This window comes from Triticum urartu, chromosome 5A (genome assembly GCF_056163025.1).
Source record: "Triticum urartu cultivar PI428250 chromosome 5A, HENAU_Tu73, whole genome shotgun sequence".
Taxonomy (NCBI): Eukaryota; Viridiplantae; Streptophyta; class Magnoliopsida; order Poales; family Poaceae; genus Triticum; species Triticum urartu.
In genome coordinates, this window is record NC_141877.1 from 351,610,178 (window position 1) to 351,637,070 (window position 26,893).

Below are 26,893 nucleotides of genomic sequence, written 5' to 3' on the forward strand. Positions count from 1 at the left end.
AGAAGGAACTAGAAAGGATGTTGAGAGATCATTTCGAGCGCTCCAGGCCCGTCTTGCAGTTATTTGTGGACCTACTAAATAATGGGACTGAAAGACCTTGTGGAAGGTGATGACATGTTGTGTGATTATGCACACCATGATTGTTGAGGATGAGAGTGAAGATGATGTGTAGGTCTGGAATTTGAGAACATGGGTAATCATATTCAACTTTTGTATCAGAATCCGGCCATATTTGATGAGTTTGTTCCAATGCATAAACAAATTTGGCATCGAGCAACTCAAATAAGATTTGATTGAGCATCTATTGGCGGTTAAAGGGGATAACTAGAATATATATGTGCTTGATTTTTTTGCGAGGAAACATATGTGCTAGTTGAATTCAAGCTTGAACTAATTTAATTTGTAAACTTAGTTGTATTGTAATATTACCTCCGTCCCAAATTCTAGATGGAGGGAATATTTAAATTAGAACTATTGTTGCATTTCAATATTTTCAATCATCTAAATTTGATATGCTATTATTTTGAGCTTGCAGACATAAAAAAAATAGGCGGGAATTTTAGAGAACAGGGTTGGATGGCCGACTCTTACACCATTATCCGCAGACTGGGCCAAACCAGCCCGCGAATGGATATCATGTCCATTTTGAGATTTAGCATTGGAGATGCCCTGAGACTGTCTACGGTGGGAGTAATTTCAACAGTAACATAGGACCCAACTCAATAAATTTGCTTACGCGGCAATGACTTCACGAGGAAAGAGACGAATTAAGTAACATAGCTAGTTACTCATACCATGGTTAACATCACTCATACCAAGATAAGATGAATCTGTAATCTACTTCCTCTATCCCATAATATAAGAGCGTTTTTGACATTATTGTCAAAAACGCTCTTATATTACAGGACGAAGGGAGTAATAAATAAAGTGTTGTATCATGACACCATATACGTTACTTTCCGCATGTGGTAACATGGACCGGTAACATTTCATCACGAGTAGTCTAAATTTAGACTATTTATTATTCCCACGTTTTTCATACTACATCGAGACACGTCAACTAAACTTACCCCAAATGCGCCCGTTTACTTGGCCCCTTTTGTCCTACACGCAACAAGCAATCAGTGAATGCGATGCGATGCACACATGCCGACATGCTGTCTAGGTACATCGCCGCGCCCCGCTATCCCGTCCGGCTACATCAACGGGCGGTCGACCGCAGAGAATAACCATCGCTTGAGTAGGACCGTCCGATCGCCCCTCCCGAATCCGGTCGTCGATACCGCGGAGAAGCGTACAGCCACTCCCCGCTTGCTCCCCACATCCTCGTCGGCTCGTCGCGCGTCCCCACCGGCCTCCGCCTCCGCTTCGGCTCCTCCTGCTCCTCTCCCGCCGGACTCCGGCAGCGGCGCCTTCCCCGATCCAGCTCCCAGCCTCAGCTGCCCAGCCATTTCCACCGCGTGCCGCGCAACCGTGGTCTCCCACCTGCCACCTGCCTTCGCAGCTGTGGCCACTGGCCGATGTTCGCCTGATTTGCCCCGCGCAGCGGTGAGCTACTCAGCTCAAAATCGCTACCATTGATTCCCTTGTGTCCATGTCTCTATGATTGTTCTGAAGGATCAACTGATCAATTGTAAGGTATCCTCGAATCCAATGGAGAAGTCGTCGTTCGCGTCGGCGAGCTCGGGCGAGCTCACCGCCGCCGTTTACGGAGCAGGGAGGCCGGTGAGGGTGATACCGCTGCGCCACCCACTGGATGCGGCTGTGCGGGAGGCGGCCGCCTCCTCCTCCCCGTCACCGTTGTCGGCGGCGATGGAGAGGGCGCGGGCGATGGGGCCGTGGGAGTGGGCGGAGGCGGCTCTCCCGTGCTTGGCGTGGATGCGGAGCTACAGATGGAAGGAGGACTTCCAGGCCGACCTCGCCGCCGGCATCACTGTCGGCGTCATGCTTGTGCCTCAGGTACCCTGTTACTCTGACCATTTGTGGTAGTAGATCTGTATTTCTTTGACAGTATCGACTAGTATTATTCAGAAAATGCTTCAGTGACCAAGTCAGTTGAGATTATATTACTTAAAAAATTCCTTTGGCCCCCGATCGAGCTTATTGACGCATTGGTTGTTTGAGTTCAGGAAAAAAAACCTATTGGTTGCTCTCTTGCTTGCCTTGAAATATGCTTGGTGACAGTTCATGCAAAAACTATTACTACATTTTTTCTCCTTCTAAAATGCTACTGTATTCTGTTGAAGCTTGGTTACTGTTCATTCAGAGATCTGAAGTTGTAAATACGGCTTAATTGAGCACAAGGGAGTGTTACTATAAGCAATTTGTAGATTTCATATATGAGTTGTTTTCAAACAACACTGTTACTCAATGGAGTTGTAATCTGTAATGCATTCAGTGAGATGGGGAGGTTAACCACTATGGAGCTTACTTAAATTGCTAGTTGCTCACACCCATTGTGCTAGAACATTACAGAGTTTTCATTTGTGTAACTTGGTTGGACTGGCTAGTCACCTACACCCACTGTTAGCACGTTGCAGAATTGTATTTGGAGCAATTAGGTTGATTTGCCTGCTAGAGAACACAGTATTTTCACGTCCTCTTTCGCGCGCGATCCTTCATGAAAGTTTGGCTTGTTAAGTTGGGACGAATGAGATCATAGCAGCCTGTGCATGGGGAAAATATTAGGCAGTCACTCCCGTGTTCATGATTTTCCAGTGTACCAGGGAAAAAGTGCTATAATTTTATTTGATGTGTTCTCTGCAAATTTTGATTTGTATTTGGTAAGTATCTGTATATTTTATTTGAACTGATCTATTAAAAAAATGGTGGTATGTTGCAGAGATTTCTAGATTAGCTGAACCTACTGGTTCTCCATACTAATTTTCATAGAACAAGTGAGCACGTCATCTCAACTTATTCACATAGCTTGTTGTTTTCCCTAGTTTCTTACAAATTAGCAACAAAAATCCTGTAGACATGTGAACTGTTTTCGAGTTCGTACCCTCCGCCTGCTTTGCTTATTTGTCTTAAATTAGAGCATAATCAACTTTGTACTGTGTTGTAGGCAATGTCATATGCAAAGCTCGCTGGGCTTCACCCAATTTATGGGCTCTGTAAGTGTTTACGTCTAACAGTGCCCCTCTGTTTTCCCTTTTTTTCTTTTCAAATGAGCGGCTAGTTAATCCAAATCATCTCTTTTTATTTGCATTGTGATGAACAGACACAGGCTTTGTCCCACTATTTGTCTACGCGATTTTTGGGTCCTCACGACAATTAGCAGTAGGCCCAGTGGCACTTGTTTCTCTGCTAGTGTCCAATGTTCTTGGGGGTATAGTTAATTCATCTAGTGAGCTCTACACGGAGTTAGCCATATTATTGGCATTCATGGTTGGAATATTGGAATGCTTGATGGGATTGCTAAGGTAATTCTGTTTACTGAGAAAAGTTGGTGTTCCTGTTTATCAATTTAGGAGAAATTGAAATATTGAAGCATTAAACATCCTCCTGTAGAGAAGAAAATATGCAAACATGTATACAGATTTTCTGTTATACTCTTCCTTATTGTATTAGTAACATAACAATGTGCATAGCTCAAACGTTAACCTGCTAGCTGCATTATCTTTGTCTTCTGAACTATATCTTTTGGCAGTGTTTTTACCTAAGCGCTAAGTCTATGTTTGGATGGTGGTGAAAGTTTAGCCTACCAATTTTTGGTCATGGCCAAAATTTTGGTGTTTGTTTGGATAGTTACCAATGTCCCTTTGCCGACTCTAGTTTATTTTTCTTGCCAATGTTGACCCAACTCATGGGCAAGCAAAAGCTTGGCCAAAATTTTGCATGGAAATCTTGGGCTAAAAGCAAACACACCCTAGGTTTATATCCCTTATATTGTCTTTTTGGCACAAGTCCACATGAAGTCATGTCATTTTGCAAAAAGGGACATATCAATCCCTGTACCGAAAAAGGCTTTCGCCCCGCTTTATATTATAAAGCAACTGCCCAAGCCAAACATCCAACAAGGTTCAAACATACAAACACACGAAGGTCTAGCACAGACAGGTAGTCAAAGGGTTAATGCTGAGGGCACAGCTCAACAAGCCCTGAAAAAACAAAAAAGCTATCAATCCCCGTACAAAAGCAAGCAAAGCAACATGTTCTTATACTAACGTCAGTACACGGTATAAAAACAGACAAGTGCTGCATCATGGACTATTCACATGTAGTGCTCACTTTTACTAGTTTTATGGAAAAACACTAAAACAGACAATCAGACCTTCAGAGATTGAACTTGTTTTGTATCTTTTTGGGATAGTGCATGGGTTGTATCAGATTCCCACTTATTTTGTTAAGACTTACGAAAGTACCCAACCAGTGATCTAAGTGTGTATTCTTCTAGTAGTTCTGTACAGAGACATAATCCTTTTAATAGAAAGGGAACACATCCTGGTTTTGGTAGAAGAAGCCTAAATTGCTCATTCTGCACAATGGTCACTTAAGTCCTACTTTTATCAGACTAAAATGCTCCTTTTCTCAAAGTAGATGGACTAACTGCATGTTTGCCTGTCTCTTCAGGCTTAACTATCTTCCTGATTCTGGGGAGATCTCAGCGGCATAAGCCTGATTCTCATTGATGTTGTGTAACCTGTTCATTATTTTCTTCTTTACAGACTCGGCTGGCTTATTCGTTTCATTAGCCATTCTGTAATATCTGGATTCACTACAGCTTCGGCCATCGTAATTGGTTTGTCCCAAATCAAGTATTTCTTGGGTTATAGCGTTACAAGAAGCAGCAAAATTATACCACTTGTTGAGAGTATAATTGCTGGAATAGATCAGGTGGAATTTCTTTGTCCGTGTAAACTTATTTGTTACCTCCTTGTCAACCTTCTTTTTCCTGCCTTCCTTTAGATGCACACTGCTTAGACAAAGCATGTTAAATTGGCAGGTGTTATAATACGCAGATGGCTAGATAATCGTTTGATAGCCTGGGTGTTCATGTGTGAGCATCAGTTAGTTAGATAATGTTGATGGTGAAGCGAAGATAGACATACAATTTTATTTGCTTGTGATTTGTACAACTTTGGCATAATATTCGCGTCTTGTTCTGTAAAGTATCTAGCTTTTCTCCTACCTGACCACATCAAAACTTGGATCTGTTTCTGTATGTAACACTATCTATCTGCTGCTATGTTGACTGTAAACTGGGTCACTGAGATGAAATCATGGATAGTTAGAAGTTTATAACTTCCTACAAGCACCTTCATACAGTTATCACGTCTCATTTTTTTATGTTTCACTATTCTTGCTTGACCTATCTTCCTATTAAACCTCTAATTACCGACTTAATAACGGAAACCAGATTCTTTGAACATTTAAAATAAGATCGCTTTCTTTTTTACTAGTGAACATTAAGTTTCAAGGTCTGCCATTCATACAGATTAGGCTCCATAAATCAACCTCTATTAGGCACACTACATAGTGCATACATTAAAGCTGTTTGTATTTCTCTTTCAGATAACGAATTTCTGGTATTTTATGCTTACATGGTCATTATATTAATAAAGCAGTGCTGCTTTGCAGTTCTCCTGGCCTCCATTTGTAATGGGATCAGCGTTTCTTGTTATTCTTCTAATAATGAAAAAACTAGTAAGTTTATATTTCTATATTGATTACATTTATTCATTTGCAAAATGTTTCTTAGGTTTATTGTTTTTAATGGCATCTTAAATTCTTGCAGGGAAAAACGAATAAAAAATTACGTTTCCTGAGAGCTTCTGGTCCACTAACAGCTGTTGTTCTTGGAACATTGTTTGTGAAAATATTCCGTCCACCTGCCATATCAGTGGTGAGTAAGCTCCTTCTATTGTGTTGTCCTGAATTATATGATGTTATGCATAAACAGTAAAATAGCTGTGAAACCTGTACCTTGGTATGCAATTTTTTTCATTTGACATTTGTTCTGATGACTCGTATGTGTCCTTTGAGGCTTTGGAGAGTTTTTGTGTGCATGTGTGTATCATTAAATGTTATGATTATGGATGACTCTTCAGATATTTTTGCAATACAAGGTTTTCTGTGTAAGTCCATGAAAATAGTATATGAGGTGCGTTATTTCTGTTTTTTTTTTTCATTTTGTAATTCAAATGTGCGCCTACGATAAATGTTTTTTTTTTCATTCATTATAAGTTCTCATCGAGTCACTGGTGACAGACTGCCACAATCAACCCTTATGTTGATTACCTGATTGTCACTTTGGCAAAGCACACATCTGGTAGATACACCCTCCGTCCGAAAATACCTGTCATCAAAATGAACAAAAAGGGATGTATCTAGAACTAAAATACATCTAGATACATCCTCTTTTATTCATTTTGATGACAAGTATTTCCGGACGGAGGGAGTATTTTTATTTTATCAAGTTAAATTTACTTTTATAACACATTATGATGGAAAACTACATCACAAGTTATCCTCTGTTTCTTGAGTGCCTAGGTAGGTGAAATACCGCAAGGCCTTCCCAGTTTCTCCATTCCTCGAGGATTTGAACATCTGATGTCCCTAATGCCAACAGCAATACTTATCACTGGTGTTGCCATTTTGGTAAAGCATGTTCTATAATTTTTTTTTTACTTTTGTTAGTGACCACTAAATATGCAGTATATAATTTTAGGAGTCTGTTGGGATCGCTAAAGCGTTAGCTGCGAAGAATGGTTATGAGTTGGACTCCAATAAAGAGGTATATATGCTGCCATAAACCACTGACTAATAATTAGTTTTTGTTGGTACAAGCTGTTCACATTTGTTCGTCAAATGCAGTCCTATTTTTTTTGTCATCTTGTGTAATTAAATAATGGGTTCCATGCACAACATCTCTGTACATGTAATATATTTGCTCATAGAAACTAGTTGGTGATGATATTTTATTCTGTAAGATTGTGAATATTGCGTAATGGAGGGTGTATTGAGCCTCAAGGGCAAGTATAAACAGAGGTGTGAGACTTGAGGGCCTAGAGATCGGCAAGACGAGATAACAAATCATATCCTACCAATTATAGAGATATTGTAATAATATAAGATGTTCACCTTGGGGTCACACCAACCATCTGATCTGCTGCCACCTCTAAACTGTGATGGGATTATGCACCACCAGATCACCTACCAAACTCTGTCTTGCCAAAAAAAAATCTTAACATGAATTTTGCAGATACAAGGAGCAGCACCTCAATTCAATGAAGCAAATAATCTTGTCCTTGCTAGTAGTAGACTGTAATTCTTTTGCATGCATAGCTAAAGCCTATAAGTATTTTTTTTGGAAGCTCCTACTTATCATAAAATTTTAGTGATGATGTCATTTGCGAAGAATCAAACAAGATGATTTAGGTCCCTTTCTTCCTAGTTTCTATTCCAGTTACCTCACACTTTCAAATTGGGATTTTTTCTCTCTCAAAAACGCAGGAGAGGTGCGCTTCATTTCATTTAGAGAGAAAAAAAGGAAGGGGCAAAAAACACCCCCCTACCACTAAACACACACCACCACACACGCCCCCGCTAAATGATAATGTTCCGTGGTGATCAAGATGCCTGTTCTAGATGGTAACACTGGGAGTTTTAACTAGTGATTATTGTTTCCAGAGGATGGATGTCTCGGTCAGTTATTAAACAACTCTGAAGTGATGTGGGAATGATACACCACGGTTTGATTTTTCATCACAAGCCTAATGGTACAATTTCTACCTAACAAAATTAGTTGTCAAATATGGAAAAGTTGACTGCATATTTTTCTAGGACCTCATGTATCTTGGAATGTACTCCCTCTGTAAACAAATATAAGACCGTTTGGATCACTAGTGTAGCATCGTTGCAGAACATTTTTTGTTTACAGGAATATACAAAATAATTTATGCATTGCATGTAGCAGTTTTCATTATTTCTAACTAATACTCTCATTGTTAAAAATCAACTCTTCTGATGAAGTTTTCCTTTGTTACAGTTATTTGGCCTTGGCCTATCAAATATATGCGGTTCATTCTTCTCTGCATATCCTGCTACAGGTAGAATATTAATCATATTTAATGGAAAATATCTGTGCTACTTCATTTATCTTCATTTCTACTCTATTCTTTACGTGAAAATCACGATGCTTAGTTACTCGCTAGGCTTTAGAAAGCTGATGATTATCAATGGATGTCCATGCAGGCTCCTTTTCTAGGTCTGCTGTGAATCATGAAAGTGGGGCAAAGACTGGATTGTCAGGAATCATAATGGGCATAATAATTTGCAGTGCTCTCTTGTTTATGACACCATTATTTACTGATATACCTCAGGCAAGATTACCAGTGTGTTGTTTGTTTGGTAGCACTCCTTCAGTTTATTTTGGCATGATAATACTCACTAAGTAACTATTGTTGGATTGCTCAATGGAGTTCTCCATCTGGGCACCTTCTTTGCATGTTGCTGTTCTGTACGCCTTTCTTCCATTGATGATATACATCAGTATAGATTAAATGTGATGCATAATTTCACTATATCTTAAGGCCCTTGCTAACTGTATCTTGTAGAACCTATTTAATGGTAAATTTTTCTAAAATTTCCTGCTGGAATCAAACTGTTATTGTAAATTTAGGCAAAATTAAGCTTTCGCAATACAAGCCTTATATCGGTGGTGTATATTTATTTCACAATTTGAGTTCCAAGTGTGAATTTCCTCGCAAAAACAAGAGTCATGTTTGAGTTTAACATTTGCATTTTTTTGTTTTTAAACTATTAATGATATGAACAATATAGATTAGATATGATCCATCATATCACTAATCACTATACCTAAAGGCCCTTGATTAGTATACCTTTAGAACCTATTTGGAATGCTCATATTTTCCAAAATTTCCTGCTGGAAATGAACTGTTCTTGTAAAATTCTGGTAGAATTAAGCATGCATCATAAGCCTTGTATCTGTGGTGTATATTATTTCACAGTTTTACTTTTCTTGCAAAAAAGAAGAGATCAAGTTTAAGGCATTTGCAGATTTACTAGATCAAATTTATATACATCAGGTGTATAAAAAGGTTACAAACAAATATTTGCAATTTATCATGTTTAAGTTGAAACTCTTAAGAGACAAATTAATTGCACAATCTTGTTTGTTAGAATGTACCACTATGCAGAAATAGAATTTGTTAAGGTCCACTTTTTTAAAATGGACTAACAAAGTTTATTGGCAAACATGTCTTCGATTTCTTTCCAAATAAAATGTATATCTGCGTCATAGTATACCTGTGCTTAACGAGATCTAAGTGCTATATGCTTACTTACGTTTTCATCTCATTTTTCCCAGTGTGCATTGGCTGCCATTGTGATTTCTGCTGTCACTGGCCTGGTAAGGACATCTAAATACTCATATTTGTACATACTGTGAACCACTGTTTTTAATTATTTGTACTACATTGTCAGCAGGCAATCATTAACTTCTGGTTGCCTGCTGCGCTGGCAATGTAGTACCTTTTCCCAATAAATAAAGCTATGTTTATTTCTTTCCAAATTACAGCGTACGGTTTCTGCTCTAATTTGCCATCTCAGTTCTTTATTGAGCTCTCTTTCTTCTAACGGTTCATTTTTGTATTGATTTAAATCATTTCGCACCTAATTTCTCATGGATATTGGGACTGTATTTAGGTAGATTATGAAGAGGCCATCTTCCTGTGGGGTATTGATAAGAAGGATTTCTTTCTGTGGGCGATGACGTTTGTTACAACCTTAACTTTTGGCATTGAGATTGGTGTCCTTGTTGGGGTAAGTACATGGAAAATTTTCAGATTTAGTATGGAGAAGAATCATTTATTTGATGGTAGCACTTTCCTTTGTAGGTCGGGTTCTCGCTGGCATTTGTAATCCATGAATCGGCAAATCCGCATATAGGTAAGTAATTGTACTAAACTAGACATGATGAGCACTTACAATCTGCTTGATAACAACACATCATTATTTCTCAAAGTCAGCAACCACCCTTGTGTCTCACCATGCTCTTCTATTGGACCTTTGATCTACTAGTATTTCTTCACTGGAGAGTTTGAATGATCTTTGCCATTGTTTTCAATTGTTTTTTTGTCAAGGGTTTTTATTGCTTGGTTTGACTTTGAGTCTGGTCTGCAGTATATATTTAATAGGTTTTATGGCCCATCTACAGCTGTTTTGGGCCGTTTGCCTGGCACCACTGTGTACAGGAATACATTGCAATACCCTGAGGCTTATACATACAACGGGATTGTTGTTGTCCGTGTTGATGCGCCAATCTACTTTGCTAATATAAGTTACATAAAAGACAGGTCAATCTCTTCATCTGTTTAAGCAGTTTGTCTCATTAAGATTCTTTGTTAGCCTGTTGCCAGTTTAACCTTTCCAAAAAAAAAAGATGCAAGTTTAACCAAAATCCTTTATCAGGTTGCGTGAGTATGAGCTCAAACTCCCAAATTCAAACCGGGGACCTGATGTTGGAAGGGTGTATTTTGTGATCCTCGAAATGTCTCGTAAGCCCTTTATTTTCTGTTGCAATGTTTACATGGCGCAGACAACACTGCTGCCTGCAACTAATTATCTCATAAAAAGAATCTCAATTGTACTTGTCAAACTACCTAGATGAATGGACTAAAATGATGGAATTTTATTGGCATGCAGCTGTTACGTACATCGACTCGAGCGCTGTTCAAGCTCTCAAGGACCTGCACCAAGAATACAAAGCACGCGACATCCAGGTTCTTACTCTCAGCAGTTCTTCTATTCGCTAGTTCAGTACTCCATGAAAAGAAATAGTAAAGATGCCTGTGTGGAGCTAGCATTTCAAACCCTTGGAGGCTTTTTGATTGATTGCAGATTGCTATAGCGAACCCTAACCGGCAGGTGCATCTACTGCTGTCAAGAGCGGGCATCATCGACATGATTGGCGCAGGGTGGTGTTTCGTCCGAGTGCACGACGCGGTGCAAGTATGCCTCCAGCATGTGCAGAGCTCATCGTCGAATGCCATCAAGTTATCCCCACAGGCGTCTGGGAACTTGACTGAGTCTCCCAAGGCGCAGCAGCGGTATGGCTTCCTGAGGAACCTCTGGCAAGCACAAGACGGGAATGGGAGCGCCGGTGACGAGGCCCAGTCGTTGCTGCGCCAAAACCTTGTGTAGCCAATTGTATTTGTGTTGTTGTATATGCATATAGACTGTTCAGGAAAAAAAATTAAGGATGTAATTAGTCAGTTCTCCCTTGTTTTGTTGTTAATAGAGTGGGAATTTAGGACTGTGTTGTAAAAATACAGTGTAGATACGTCAGTAGCATCTCTTGTCGAGTCACCAGTTATCTGTATAATAACAATGTAATCTGTATCACAACTCCACGGGGTAGCGATCTGGCTACCGTGAAAATTTGAGATTCTTGCAAGAGAAAAAAATGATGAATGTATATGCTGCTGCTGTTTCAGTTCTGTGGTCGATTCCTGTCCATATCCCCTCCATATCCCTCGCAGGTTTGGGATTCCTAAGGCCGCGCTTGGCATGAGAGTATTTTTATACATCTGTATTTATTTTACAGGTGTATAATACCGGTCACACTTGATTTTGAGTTCGAAAGAAAAATGACCGACGAAGGTCTGTATAATTTACAGGGGTATTGCGCCGTGAAACGCCAATCCAATCAGGGTCTAAGGGTGTGTTTGGTAGCAGTTCCTACAATAGCATTGTTGTTCACCTTTGAGACATACTAACTGTAGACATGTTGAGTATATGCATTTGTTGTTATTTGGTAGTGATGTATGTGCTGAGATATTCAGGTGAGACTTTATTTGGTAGCTTGCATGTATTTAGACCCCGATTTTTCAAAAATTCAAACAAATTTTAAAATTCTGAACATTTTTCTGAAATTTAAACAAAATTTTAAAATATGAACATTTTTAAAAAAATCTAAAACATTTTGGAATTCCTTTTTTGAAAATTTATACAAAATTTGATACTTTGAACATTTTTTAAGAATTTAAAATTTATTTTAATTTTTTAGCCTTTTTTGAAAATTTAAACAATATTTGAAATTCTAAACATTTTTTTACAAATTTAAACAAAATTTGAAAATCCAAACTTTTTTAAGAATTATTTTTTGAAAATGTAAACTGATTTTAAAATTCTGGACATTTTTTGAGAATTGAAACAAAATTTGAAATTCCGAACATTTTTTGAGGGTTGGGGCGAGCATGGCTACCTCCATGCACCCTATCTGGGCGTGCTCGACTCAGCATGGTCGAGAGGCATTTTTGCATGAGATGGCATAGTCAAGGTGAGCCATACACCCTGCCAAACAGTCAAAAGTGGGTTCTATAGGGAACGTTTGAGCTCATGCACCCTACCAAACACACTCTAACTGAACAATCAGAGTACGCTGGAGCTCGTGAAATAAAGTTAACCTTTGTTTTATGTTGAGAAGAGATAGATAACTTGGGCAGCTGATGTCGGAGCATGTTTTACAATTAAGAAAAATTCACCCATGGTCCCCAAACTTGAGCTAGAGCTCACTTTTAGTACCCGTACTTCAAAATACCCGAAATACGGTGCCTCAATTCATCAAAGAGGTTCACCTACAGTCCCAAATATGGTTTTGTGTACATATCTACTAATTTGGCATTGGTCCACTAGATCCACTTGGGCGCTGACTGGCCACGTCGTCGCAACAGCTGGAATACGCGGGGAGCCGAGGTTTTTTTTTGCAAAATCGTGAGAACTAAAACCCCACCCACCCCTGGTTGGACCAGACCACATCCCCTCGCTCCCCCCCACTCTCCTCTCCACCAACCCTAGTTCCCAAATCCGTCGCCGTAGCTAGGCACTGCCGCCACAACGATTGTCGCCGCATGCAGCCACTCCCGCCGCCGGCGACATCATCCTCATGTCATCTTCGAGCTCCATCCGCTCTAGACTGTTTGGCCGCTTAGTTTCCGTGCCTTTGACCGATTTCCCCGATTGTGGCGACGCCGTGAAATTCTACCGCTCTAGCACCGATGAGCACGATGGTTGGGTTTTCTACAAGTGCAGCAAGCACTCTGTAAGTGTGGCATGGTCATTTTGTTTGCCATTCTATTTGGTTTGTAGGTGTGTCCTGGTTGACGATGATGTGTGCTTGATTTGTTCGCTCCGATGATGACCATGCCTAGTATAGTTTCAATCACATATGGTTCTAGCTACTGCTTGCTATGATTCATGCCCTGTTAAGTTGTTCAGTAGTTTAATTTTGGCCTATTTAACAAGACATGGCCTTGCTTTGGCCGATCTGTTTGCTCTATAAAGTAAAGATGCATTTTTTTCATTCCTAGGTCACATGTGATGTCTGGCGCTGGGAGCTAGAATATGTGGAGCATCTGGTTGCAACTAGGGTTCTTATTGGTGATGCTGCTATTGATGCAATAGGTGCAGCAGAGGACAGGGGGGAGAACTTGAGAGGAAGAGGAGTGAATCAATGGAAGGAAGAAGCATAAGTGGAAGAGGCATAGCTGGAAGAGGCATTGCAAGCAGAGTTAATTTTGGCAGCCCTAGTGAGCAGAACGTTTCTACCAAGCAGCAAGCTACTGTGCTGCTTGGATTGGGTAGAGAGATCCTTCTAGTGCTGAAGCTGGTGATGGCTAGTGTTATGGTGCTTTATGTGCCGTGTTTCATCTTAATTATGAACAACTGAAGTGTTGATAGATGAATAGGTGTTTTAGGTGAAGTAGCCCTTAGTTAAGCAGACCAAAAGCCTTTGTTTGGTAAGGTTGTAATGGCTTTATTTTGGTTTGGCTGCATGATCAAGTGGCATAGTTGCTCCTGTTAGTATGGTTGTAATGAATTTATTTTGTTATGGTTGTAATGGATGATCTATCAAGTAATATGAAGACTATAGTATCATTGCTTCTTCTGCCAACATTTTGCCATTTGAAATTATTATCTTCAAAGCATAGATTGTTCTTGTCATCAGAAAAACAATCCATCTTATAGATTGTTTACTGAGACACTACATTAAATATCTTTAGTAGATAGCAATCTTGTTTTGATACTTCCTTATTTGGGTAGAAATGGAAGTAGCAAACGTTGCTTGTTCCAAATCTAGAAGTAGCAATGTTCCAAATCTGGATGATGCACATGAGACAAAATAATGACTGACAAACTTCAGATAGGCAGACAACATAACTTCAGCAGTTCACTTAACTTAAGATAGGATAATTTGACTCACTAACATCTAAAAGCTTACTTAGCCCTAAATTAATTTAAACCAACACTGGTACGCGTCGGTGCTATATAAACGGTTTTTAACCCTTTTCCGCGATGGCATTTGGAACCGTCGCCTAGTGAGTGATGGTGATAGGGGGTCCTTCCCACACGACCCAGAAACCGTCAGGGATATGCCCTCCTGGCACACACGCTTGGCAAAATGAGTTCGTGTGCGACCGACGAGCGCTCAAATACGGAAATATGTAAAGTAGAGCTAAAAAAATACAATTATACAGGCGAAATTGTTTCCGGTCGCAAGTACATCCCACACAGTCAGTCCCCGCTAAACGTTTTCGTTCGTATGTACATCCCACACAGTCGCTGCAAGGAAAATATTTCCGTTCATAGGTATATCACACACAATTTTCCCCGTTAAATTGTGATAGCGTTGCCATTGCACACGATATTAACAATTTTATCGTTTGCGTTATTGAATATATCACACACGGTGCGTAGAAGAAATTGTGTGGCAAAGACTGTCCATCGCACACAGTTTTTATGTGGTAAACGTTTGCGCAAGGTGGCCTAACGCAAACAGTTTTCAAGAGAAGGTCGTGTGCGATTTTTCATTGATCCAACACGGTTTATTCCTAGAAACTGTGTGCGTTGTCTGAGATCATTGCCCATGGTATTTTCTGAATAACCGTTTGCAATAGCAAAACCCAATTAGCAGGCTAATTCGCCATTAGCAGGCTAATTTCCCTATTATTAATAATCTATTTATTAATCTAACTGACATTCATATTGAGCACATAATATATTTCATTTCCATATTAAGGAAGCATGATTTCATAATTTAAATACATCTAAGTACAACATGATATAGTTTCAGCACTCAGCTACCCCATTACACAACTGCACCAACACCAAGTTTCACATGGAACATGTAGAACCTTTTGAAATTAGCATCATAGACGGTATATAGACAGATGCATCTCATCTGGAAAACTGCTGAAGCAGAAGGCAGATATTGAGCCTTCATTCATGTTTAAGGTCTTTACAACTTTAGGCCAGTGCCTGTGGATGATTGACCGTCCGTCCTTCATCCTCTTCAGGAATATTTCAATATTGAACCGTGGGTGTTGTATGAAAACCTTCCTCGCCTCCTGACCATAGAGGTGGTTTGAGAGGTAATCATCAGTGAACTACTTTGGAAAGGCCTGGAAACAAGGATGTGCATAAACATCTTCTCTATATTGGAAATGGGGCAAAGGAATAAAAAAAGGCAAGGCATAATAGTTAGTACCATCTTGTAGTGAACTGATGTCTTCTTCATTGTGCAGACAAAAATCTTGTTGTTTTTTGCCGCTAATTTCTTTATCCTAACAATCTTTCTGAGTTTCTTGACTTGATTGATATTCATGGACAACTCATTTCCTAATATGCAAAAAGGGTCAAACAGTGGGTCAAAACCTCTGATAGCAGGACCTACATGTGCAAGACCAAATTGTTAAATGCCTAAATATTAGAATGGTTCCTGCAATTGCACAATAATGTGCCGTTAGACAATGGACCATGCACGTGCTAACCTCGATTGTAAACCTCAGTGCTTCCCATTGTTTCCCTGCAACACATATAAGATAGTTAGTCATCAGGTTAAGTAAGGGTTCACATGCTATTAGTAAAATATGTTGATGAAAAATAAGCACATTGCAGATTCATCAGATTAATTCAAGCCACATGGAAAATCCATTTATCCGAACCAAGCATAACTAAGAATTAGAAAATATAACACTTGTATATGTTTCTCATGTATTAAGTGCAGCCAAATTCAATTTATTCATCACATGCACAACAATACAAGATTCTACCCACGACAATTGGACATCGCATTGCAGAATTGAACCAAGCAGTTAACTAAACACCACAACAAGTGAACCAAACATTAACTGAGCACCACATTGCACAATATAACATACTCCTAATAGAAGATCAGATAGTTAACCAGACCAAGCATGCTTAACAACTTGGAAATATAGCAATTGTATTTGTTTCTCATGTATTTACTACAACCAAATTTAATTTATTCCTCACATGATATACAATAATAGAATGCACCCACAACTATTGAATATCGCATTGCGGAATTGAACCAAACAGTTAACTAAACACCACAACACAAATGAATCAAACGTTAACTGAGCAGCACATTACACAATGTATAACCAAACCAAACATGCTTAACAACTTGGGAATATAGCAATTGTATTCGTTTCTCATGTATTTTGTAAAGATAAATTCGATTTATTTCTCACATGGAAGACAATACAAAATTGCTGCCTGAAGAATTGAACATCACGTTTGCAGAATTGAACCAAACAGTTAACTTAAGATGACAAATAATTAACAAAATAGTTAATAAGTGAGCACCACACTACACGACATATAGAACATATACATTAGAGCAACAGATTGCATGGTAAAATTAGATAGCACAATTCACTATAATTTGTGAAGGAAAGGCAGGAGCAGCACACACAACGGGTAAACCGAGCATGCTTAACCGACGTAGTTAGCAAATGGCAAGGTGCTCTTCCAAGATCTGGGGGTCGACACAAATGGCAGCCATCGCGACCTCATCCGCGCGTGCGGCCGTAATTTGCTTCTCCGCTGCCAAATGCTCCTTGAGATCATGCCTATACTACGCGCACCATGGCTTAGGGCGGCGATTATTTGGTGGAGGCGTCGGTGATTTGGATGGAAGGTGTCGCGCCGACGGTCGGGGCATGTGGGATGTGGAAGGAGGAGGATGATGGGGGTTGGGTGTGGATTACCTGCCTGGATAGACGAGGCCGAGCAGCGTGGAGGAGGGTCGTCGGTGAGGAGGCGGCGCTGCAAGCAAGGAGTTAAGGTTTCAACTTGAAAAGGAAGGTGGAAAAGGGAAAATGTGGCTTTTGGTAAGGGGGAGGGGCAGGGAGGTAGATATTTCTGCGGAAGCCGAAAATTTGGAATCGCTTCAGCGAAAAAACTAGCGTGCAAAGTGTCATCAGACACGGTCCCTTATTTAAAACTATGTACGATATGTGAACATCGCAAACGATTCAGATAGCTTAACCCGTGTGTGATGAGTTTGAACGTCAAAAATTTTGGTTTGAATTTCCCTGGTTACAGTGGTCATCCACACATTGCATAATTTGGGTACACAAAGGAGACTATAGCACACTCATACTTCTTAGTCAAGCAAGTTCATCAATTAAACAGAGCTAGCTGACCTAAACATTACTCTAACAAATTAAAGACCAACACTCTTAATTAAAAAAACAAAGAGTACTACTACGGCTGGTGCTCGTCGATCTCCGCCGCCACCTCCATGTCCAGCTCGCGCCCAACAGTCTCCTAGGGAAGGGGCTCCATGGCCTCAATTGCACCATACTTGACAAGCATCTCGCCATCCGCATCCACCATATCTTTGGAATAGGACGCCACGAGCTGGGCGTGGGCGGCCGCGATCTAGGCTTTGGCGGGCTCCGTCGTGGCAAGTTATGCCGCGCAGGAATGGACAATTGCTCGAACTCTCTCGGCAATTGCCAACTCCTCGGTCGTGGGTTGCCGACCGTTGTCGGAGAAGCTTCGTTCAATTTGTGCGGTGACCGCCATGAGCTGGGCGTGAACGGCCTCGACATGGTAGTGGGCGGCCTCCATCAGGGCTAAGGCCACCGCTGTGGAACGGACAGTTGCTGTGCTGCTCTCGCCAGTTGCTATCCCCGAGGCAGATGCTGCCGCCGCCGCCTGAGAAGCAACAACGGCCGTTTGGGCTGCCTTGTCCGCCCGGACGCAGACTGCGGTCGCCCTCACGAAGCTTGTTAGCATGCGCCTGGCGGCCGCGGTCGCGCTCTCGCCGGAATGGGCCGCCGAAGTTGCCCACACGACGCGGGTCCACGTCCCCATCTTTCATCGGCGACGAATGAACAGTGAAATGATATTTGGAGAGTGAGCTAGTGTGCTTGACACGCCGGCTGTGGACTATAGCCGACGCACCTTCTCGCGTAAGCCATAGGCGTACTATACACCGACGATGCTCCATGATATTTTGTATTGCATCTCACGGTTGGTGATAATAAATTGTGTGCGATCTACTTGATTTATCGTCTTGATTTGAATTACGTAATGAGGTCACAACCGCAAAGGATGGTGTTTGAATTTCTAGAACTTTTATCTGCAGTGAACATGCAACTATAGGTGTGTCGTCAAAAAAATTGGAATTATTCAGGGTTCGTTTGGACGTTTTTATACATTAACTTGGTTTTGTAGGCATTTCAGGTGCATAATTCAAATTTGAACTACATGCACATGCTCCAGTGCATATAAACGGGTTGAAAAATCAAATATGTGTCCTTAGTTGCATGCTTAGGTCCCATTCAAGAAATGAGAATGAATGTCAAACACCCTGCCACCGTCACTCGGCCGCAAACATTGAGATACCTGGTTTTTAAATTTTAGTAAATCCAAAAATTGTCTAAAATTCATGAAACTTGACATGCTATCATGGAGCGGCATCAACATGTCGTGGTAGAAATTTTGTCCCATTTGGGACAGGTTTGGGTATAAGCTTCTCACAAACCAGAGCTTCTCACAACAAACGTGATGGTTTCGGTAGGGAACATGCCACCTTTGGGGACGAAACGATATCTGTTGCCTCTTATTGCTTTCAAAAAATTTCGAGTGTCAACATAGAACAACAGGAGTGTTGTGTTTAATTTTGAAATTTTTCGAGGTTCGTTTGGACATTTTTATACATTAACTGGGTTTTCCACACATTTTATGTGCATAATTCAAATTTGAACTACATACACATTCTCCAGTGCATATAAACTGGTTGAAAAATCAAATCTGTGTCTTTGCTTGCATGCTTAGGTCCCATGCAAGAAATGGAAATGAATTCAAACGCGCTACCACCGTCACTCGACCGCAAACATTGAGATACCTGGTTTTTAAATTCTAGTGAATCCAAAACTCGTCTGAAATTCATGAAACTTGGCATGCTGTCATGGAGCGGCATCAACATGCTATGGTAAAATTTGTGTCCCATTTGGGGCATGTTTGGATATAAACTTCTCGCAAACCAGAGCTTCTCACAACAAGCGTGATGGTTTCGGTAGGGAACGTGCCACCTTTGGGGATGAAACGATATCTGTTGCCTCTTATTGCTTTAAATTTTTTTCGAGTGTCAACATAGAACAACAGGAGTGTTGTCTTTAATTTTGGAATTTTTCAGGGTTCGTTTGGACATTTTTGTACATTAAATGGGTTTTCCAGGCATTTTATGTACATAATTCAAATTTGAACTACATGCACATGCTCCAATGCATATAAACTAGTTGAAAAATCAAATCCGTGTCCTTGGTTGCATGCTTAGGTCCCATGCAAGAATTGAGAATGAATTTCAAACACCCTGCCACCGTCACTCGGCCGCAAACATTGAGATACCTGGTTTTTAAATTCTAGTAAATTCAAAACTCGTCTGAAATTCATGAAACTTGGCATGCTATCATGGAGAGGCATCAACATGCCATGGTAATTTTTTCCCATTTGGGGCAGGTTTGGGTATAAGCTTCTCACAAACCAGAGCTTCTCACAACAAGCGCGATGGTTTCGGTAGGGAACGTGCCACCTTTGGGGACAAAACGATATCCATTGCCTCTTATTGCTTTCAAAAAATTTCGAGTGTCAACATAGAACAACAGGAGTGTTGTGTTTAATTTTGAAATTTTTCAAGGTTCGTTTGACATTTTTATACATTAACTCGGTTTTCCAGGCATTTTATGTGCATAATTCAAATTTGAACTACATGCACATTCTCCAGTGCATATAAACTGGTTGAAAAATCAAATCTGTGTCCTTGGTTGCATGCTTAGGTCCCATGCAAGAAATGGAAATGAATTTCAAACACTCTACCACCATCACTCGACCGCAAACATTGAGATACCTGGTTTTTAAATTCTAGTGAATCCAAAACTCGTCTGAAATTCATAAACTTGGCATGCTATCATGGAGCGGCATCAACATGCTGTGGTAAATTTTTTGTCCCATTTGGGGCAGGTTTGGATATAAGCTTCTCGCAAACGAGAGGTTCTCACAACAAGCGTGATGGTTTCGGTAGGGAACGTGCCACCTTTGGGGACGAAACGATATCTGTTGCCTCTTATTGCTTTATTTTTTTCGAGTGTCAACATAGAACAACAGGAGTGTTGTCTTTAATTTTGGAATTTTTGGGGTTCGTTTGGACATTTTTGTACATTAACTGGGTTTTCCAGGTATTTTATGTACATAATTCAAATTTGAACTACATGCACATGCTCCAATGCATATAAACTAGTTGAAAAATCAAATCTGTGTCCTTGGTTGCATGCTTAGGTCCCATGCAAGAATTTAGAATGAATTTCAAACACCCCGCCACCGTCACTCGGCTGCAAATATTGAGATACCTGGTTTTTAAATTCTAGTAAATCCAAAACTCATCTGAAATTCATGAAACTCGGCATGCTATCATGGAGCGGCATCAACATGCCATGGTAATTTTTTCCCATTTGGGGCAGGTTGGGTATAAGCTTCTCACAAACCAGAGCTTCTGACAACAAGCGTGATGGTTTCGGTAGGGAACATGCCACCTTTGGGACGAAACCATATCCGTTGCCTCTTATTGCTTTCAAAAAAATTCGAGTGTCAAGATAGAACAACAGGAGTGTTGTGTTTAATTTCGGAATTTCTTGGGGTTCGTTTGGACATTTTTATACATTAACTAGGTTTTCCAGGCATTTTATGTGCATAATTCAAATTTGAACAACATGCACATGCTCCAGTGAATATAAATTGGTTGAAAAATCAAATTTGTGTCCTTCGGTGCATGCTTAGGTCCCATGCAAGAAATGATAATGAATTTCAAACACCCTGCCACCGTCATTCGACTGCAAACTTTGAGGTACTTGGTTTTTAAATTCTAGTAAATCCAAAACTCGTCTGAAATTCATGAAACTTGGCATGCTATCATGGAGCGGCATCAACATGTCGTGGTAAAAAATTTGTCCCATTTGGGGCAGGTTTGGGTATAAGCTTCTCACAAACCAGAGCTTCTCACAACAAGCTTGATGGTTTCGATAGGGAATGTGCCACCTTTGGGGACGAAACGATATCTGTTGCCTCTTATTGCTTTCAAAAAATTTCGAGTGTCAACATAGAACAACATGAGTGTAGTGTTTAATTTTGGAATTTCTCGGGGTTCATTTGGACATTTTTATACATTAACTGGGTTTTCCAGGCATTTTATGTGCATAATTCAAATTTGAACTACATGCACATTCTCAAGTGCATATAAACTGGTTGAAAAATCAAATCTGTGTCCTTGGTTGCATGCTTAGGTCCCATGCAAGAAATGGGAATGAATTTCAAACGCCCTACCACCTTCACTCGACCGCAAACATTGAGATACCTGGTTTTTAAATTCTAGTAAATCCAAAACTCGTCTGAAATTCATGAAACTTGGCATGCTATCATGGAGCGGCATCAACATGTTGTGGTACAAATTTTGTCCCATTTGGGGCAGGTTTGGGTATAAGCTTCTCACAAACTAGAGCTTCTCACAACAAGTGTGATCGTTTCGGTAGGGAACATGCCACCTTTGGGGACGAAACGATATCTGTCGCCTCTTATTGCTTTCAAAATTTTTCGAGTGTCAACATAGAACAACAAGAGTGTTGCATTTACTTTTGGAATTTTTCGGGGTTCTTTTGGACATTTTTGTACATTAATTGGGTTTTCCGGGCATTTTATATGCATAATTCAAATTTGAACTACATGCACATTCTCCAATGCATATAAACTAGTTGAAAAATCAAATCTGTGTCCTTGGTTGCATGCTTAGGTCCCATGCAAGAATTGAGAATGAATTTCAAACACCTTGGCACCGTCACTCGGCCGCAAACATTGAGATACCTGGTTTTTAAATTCTAGTAAATCCAAAACTCGTCTGAAATTCATGAAACTTGGCATGCTATCATGGAGCGGCATCAACATGCCATGGTATTCTTTTCCCATTTGGGGCAGGTTTGGGTATAAGCTTCTCACAACAAGCGTGATGGTTTCAGTAGGGAACATGCCACCTTTGGGGACAAAACGATATTTGTTGCCTCTTATTGCTTTCAAAAAATTTCGAGTGTCAACATAGAATAACAGGAGTGTTGTGTTTAATTTTGGAATTTGTCGGGGTTTGTTTGGACATTTTTATACATTAACTGGGTTTTCCAGGCATTTTATGTGCATAATTCAAATTTGAACTACATGCACATGCTCCAGTGCATATAAAAAAAGAAATGTGTGTCCTTCGGTGCATGCTTAGGTCCCATGCAAGAAATGTGAATGAATATCAAACACCCTGCCACCATCATTCGGCCGCAAACATTGAGATACTTGGTTTTTAATTCTAGTAAATCCAAAACTCGTCTGAAATTCATAAAACTTGGCATGCTATCATGGAGCAGCATCAACATGCCGTGGTAAAATTTTTGTCCCATTTGGGGCAGGTTTGGGTATAAGCTTCTCACACACCAGAGCTTCTCACAACAAACGTGATGGTTTCGGTAGGGAACATGCCACCTTTGGGGACGAAACGATATCTGTTGCCTCTTATTGCTTTCAAAAAATTTCGAGTGTCAACATAGAACAACAGGAGTGTTGTGTTTAATTTTGAAATTTTTCGAGGTTCGTTTGGACATTTTTATACATTAACTGGGTTTTCCACGCATTTTATGTGCATAATTCAAATTTGAACTACATACACATTCTCCAGTGCATATAAACTGGTTGAAAAATCAAATCTGTGTCCTTGCTTGCATGCTTAGGTCCCATGCAAGAAATGGAAATGAATTCAAACGCGCTACCACCGTCACTCGACCGCAAACATTGAGATACCTGGTTTTTAAATTCTAGTGAATCCAAAACTCGTCTGAAATTCATGAAACTTGGCATGCTGTCATGGAGCGGCATCAACATGCTGTGGTAAAATTTGTGTCCCATTTGGGGCATGTTTGGATATAAGCTTCTCGCAAACCAGAGCTTCTCACAACAAGCATGATGGTTTCGGTAGGGAACGTGCCACCTTTGGGGATGAAACGATATCTGTTGCCTCTTATTGCTTTAAATTTTTTTCGAGTGTCAACATAGAACAACAGGAGTGTTGTCTTTAATTTTGGAATTTTTCAGGGTTCGTTTGGACATTTTTGTACATTAAATGGGTTTTCCAGGCATTTTATGTACATAATTCAAATTTGAACTACATGCACATGCTCCAATGCATATAAACTAGTTGAAAAATCAAATCCGTGTCCTTGGTTGCATGCTTAGGTCCCATGCAAGAATTGAGAATGAATTTCAAACACCCTGGCACCGTCACTCGGCCGCAAACATTGAGATACCTGATTTTTAAATTCTAGTAAATCCAAAACTCGTCTGAAATTCATGAAACTTGGCATGCTATCATGGAGAGGCATCAACATGCCATGGTAAAAAAATTCCCATTTGGGGCTGGTTTGGGTATAAGCTTCTCACAACAAGCGTGATGGTTTCGGTAGGGAACATGCCACCTTTGGGGACAAAACGATATCCGTTGCCTCTTATTGCTTTCAAAAAAATTCGAGTGTCAACATAGAATAACAGGAGTGTTGTGTTTAATTTTGGAATTTCTTGGGGTTTGTTTGGACATTTTTATACATTAACTGGGTTTTCCAGGCATTTTATGTGCATAATTCAAATTTGAACTACATGCACATGCTCCAGTGCATATAAATTGGTTGAAAAATCAAATATGTGTCCTTCGGTGCATGCTTAGGTCCCATGCAAGAAATGAGAATGAATTTCAAACACCCTGCCACCGTCATTCGGCCGCAAACATTGAGATACTTGGTTTTTAAATTCTAGTAAATCCAAAACTCGTGTGAAATTCATAAAACTTGGCATGCTATCATGGAGCAGCATCAACATGCCGTGGTAAAATTTTTGTCCCATTTGGGGCAGGTTTGGGTATAAGCTTCTCAGAAACCAGATCTTCTCATAACAAGTGTGATGGTTTCGGTGGGGAACGTGCCACCTTTGGGGACGAAACAATATCCGTTGCCCATTTATTGATTTCGAAAAATTTCTAGTGTCAACATAGAACAACAGGAGTGTTGTCTTTAATTTTGGAATTTTTCGGGGTTCGTTTGGACATTTTTATACATTAACTTAGTTTTGTAGGCATTTTATGTGCGTAATTCAAATTTGAACTACATGGACATGCTCCAGTGCATATAAATTGGTTGAAAAATCAAATATGTGTCCTTGGTTGCATGCTTAGGTCCCATGCAAGAAATGAGAATGAATTTCAAATACCCTGCCACCGTCACTCAGCCGCAAACATTAACATACTTGGTTTTTTAAATTCTAGTAAATCCAAAACTCGTCTGAAATTCATGAAACTTTGCATGCTATCATGGAGCAGCATCAACATGCCGTGGTAAAAAAATTATCCCATTTGGGGCAGGTTTGGGTATAAGTTGCTCACAAACCAGAGCTTCTCACAACAAGCATGATGGTTTCGGTAGGGAACATGCCACCTTTGGGGATGAAACGATATCTGTTGCCTCTTATTGCTTTCAAAAATTTTCTAGTGTCAATATAGAACAACAGGAGTGTTGTGTTCAATTTTGGAATTTTTCGGGGTTCGTTTGGAAATTTTTATACATTAATTGGGTTTTCTAGGCATTTTATATGCATAATTCAAATTTGAACTACATGCACGTGCTCCAGTGCATATAAATTTGTAGAAAAATCAAATCTTTGTCCTTCGGTGCATGCTTAGGTCCCATGCAAGAAATGGGAATGAATTTCAAACACCACGGCATTGTTGATTGCCGGCAAAACATTGAGTTACTTTGCTTTTAAATTCTAGTAAATCCAAAACTCGTTTGAAATTCATGAAACTTGGAATGCTATAATGGAATGGCACCCGACATGCTGTGGTATTTTTGGTGTCCATTTTGAGAGAAGGCGCACTCGAGTAATAGCCAACAAAGGCATTTTGAAACAAATAGCTGCCACTGTAACATCTCAAACGTTTTGTATAATTTGAATTGTGTGCTTTCTGGTAACCATTCACGTGACGCCATGCCTCACTCTTTTAATGGCTAGGAGGTGCCGTGCTGACATGTGCTTGAGTGCTTGACTAAACGGGAGGCATGCGAGCTGTACTCCAATACGGAGGCTCACCGGGAAGCATGCAAGTTGTACGCCGCGCAGGCTCACCGGGAAGCGAGCCCTTTGTCTTCCATGGCCGCCCGCCTTGCTCGCATCCTCTACATTAGTGGCGCCCAAGCCGCAGTTTAATACAGTTTTTAAATATAAAACACTCATCGCAAACATTTTAGTTAGAACACCCGTATGCAAAACCGATAACTTCCCCAAGAAACCAAGGGAAAATGTGCCTAGCAGGATTTGTGCAGCTCTTGATCGCAAACGTTTTAGTTAGAACACCCGTATACAAATCGACAGCTTCCCAACCACGTACAAACAATTTGGTAAGATTTGCATCTGTCATATTGGGTATGTTGCCATTTGTCAAACTGGAAATATTGACATTTGTTGATCTAGTAACATTGCCATTTGTCAATCCTTGTAACACTACGATTTGTCAACATATGCAGCTAGAAATCACTAGCACTATCTAATTTTTGCAACTAAGTTTCAGTAATTAAGCATATATTTCATTCATAGATTAAGTAGTCATTCTTAATTTATACAAACAGTTCAACTCGACAGCTGAACCGATCAAACTTTTCCCCAACTGTTGCCAACCACGTACTGAAATAGCTTATTCAACTATATATACTAGCTAATTTTAAGTATGTTGTACAGTTCCACCACACATCTATAGTCAGATGAACTGAACAAAATAGCCCCTAAATACTACTACTACGGAGGGGCTTTGTGCTACTTCCGGCAGCATCTCCTCTGCCGAGCGCGCTCAGTAAGAGGCAGAGGAGGAGGAGGCCGACGAGCTGTACAAATGCAATACGGTGCCTGCCGCTGCTGCACGTTCAGTGACGCTCGCTAGCTCGAACGCACACTGCCGCTACAGATGACCCCTCTCGAAGCGGCCGGACTGCTCGTAGATCTCCCGATTCTTCGCCTCCGCATCGGCGTGTGCTGTGGCCACGGCTGCAGTAAGGCTCTTTGCATACTCGACGAGGCACTCCTCCTCCTCCCATAGGAACTCGATGTAGCACGCAAGGTCGCTAACGCAGGTGCGGGCCTCCACCTCCACCTTCCTCCTTCGGGCAGTGGTGGCGGAGCAGGTGATGATCCCGGCGGTCGACGGTGGGCTGGCTGCCACGACGACCACATCCCGCCTTCGGGCCGCGGTGGCGGAGCGGGTGATGGACGGCAGTGGGGTGGCGGCCACGACGGCCACCTCCCGCCTATGGTCCGCGGCGGCGGAGCGGGCGATGGCCCTGGCTTTCGACGGTGGTGTGGCGGCAACGGCGGCCGGCAACAGCTACCGACGGGCAGCGGCGGCAGAGCGTGTGGTGGGTGTTTTGCGCACACCCAACAGGGACGCCACGCGCACTACACTACGCCGAGGACTGAACCCCCGCCACGG

At 40.8% G+C, this 26,893-nt stretch overlaps 1 protein-coding gene across 1 annotated transcript; it reads left to right on the top strand.

Moving 5' to 3' along the window:
- Positions 1-1,228: 1,228 nt before the first annotated feature.
- LOC125508880 (sulfate transporter 4.1, chloroplastic) lies at positions 1,229-11,443 on the top strand. Its single transcript, XM_048673677.2, has 18 exons — positions 1,229-1,548; positions 1,639-1,959; positions 3,068-3,116; positions 3,224-3,425; positions 4,671-4,839; positions 5,584-5,649; positions 5,741-5,848; positions 6,496-6,603; positions 6,674-6,739; positions 7,994-8,054; positions 8,200-8,327; positions 9,335-9,376; positions 9,673-9,789; positions 9,864-9,915; positions 10,184-10,322; positions 10,438-10,523; positions 10,672-10,748; positions 10,867-11,443. Exons 2-18 carry the CDS (start codon positions 1,654-1,656, stop codon positions 11,167-11,169), a joined length of 2,079 nt encoding a protein of 692 aa, XP_048529634.2. The 5' UTR covers positions 1,229-1,548; positions 1,639-1,653; the 3' UTR covers positions 11,170-11,443.
- Positions 11,444-26,893: the final 15,450 nt, after the last annotated feature.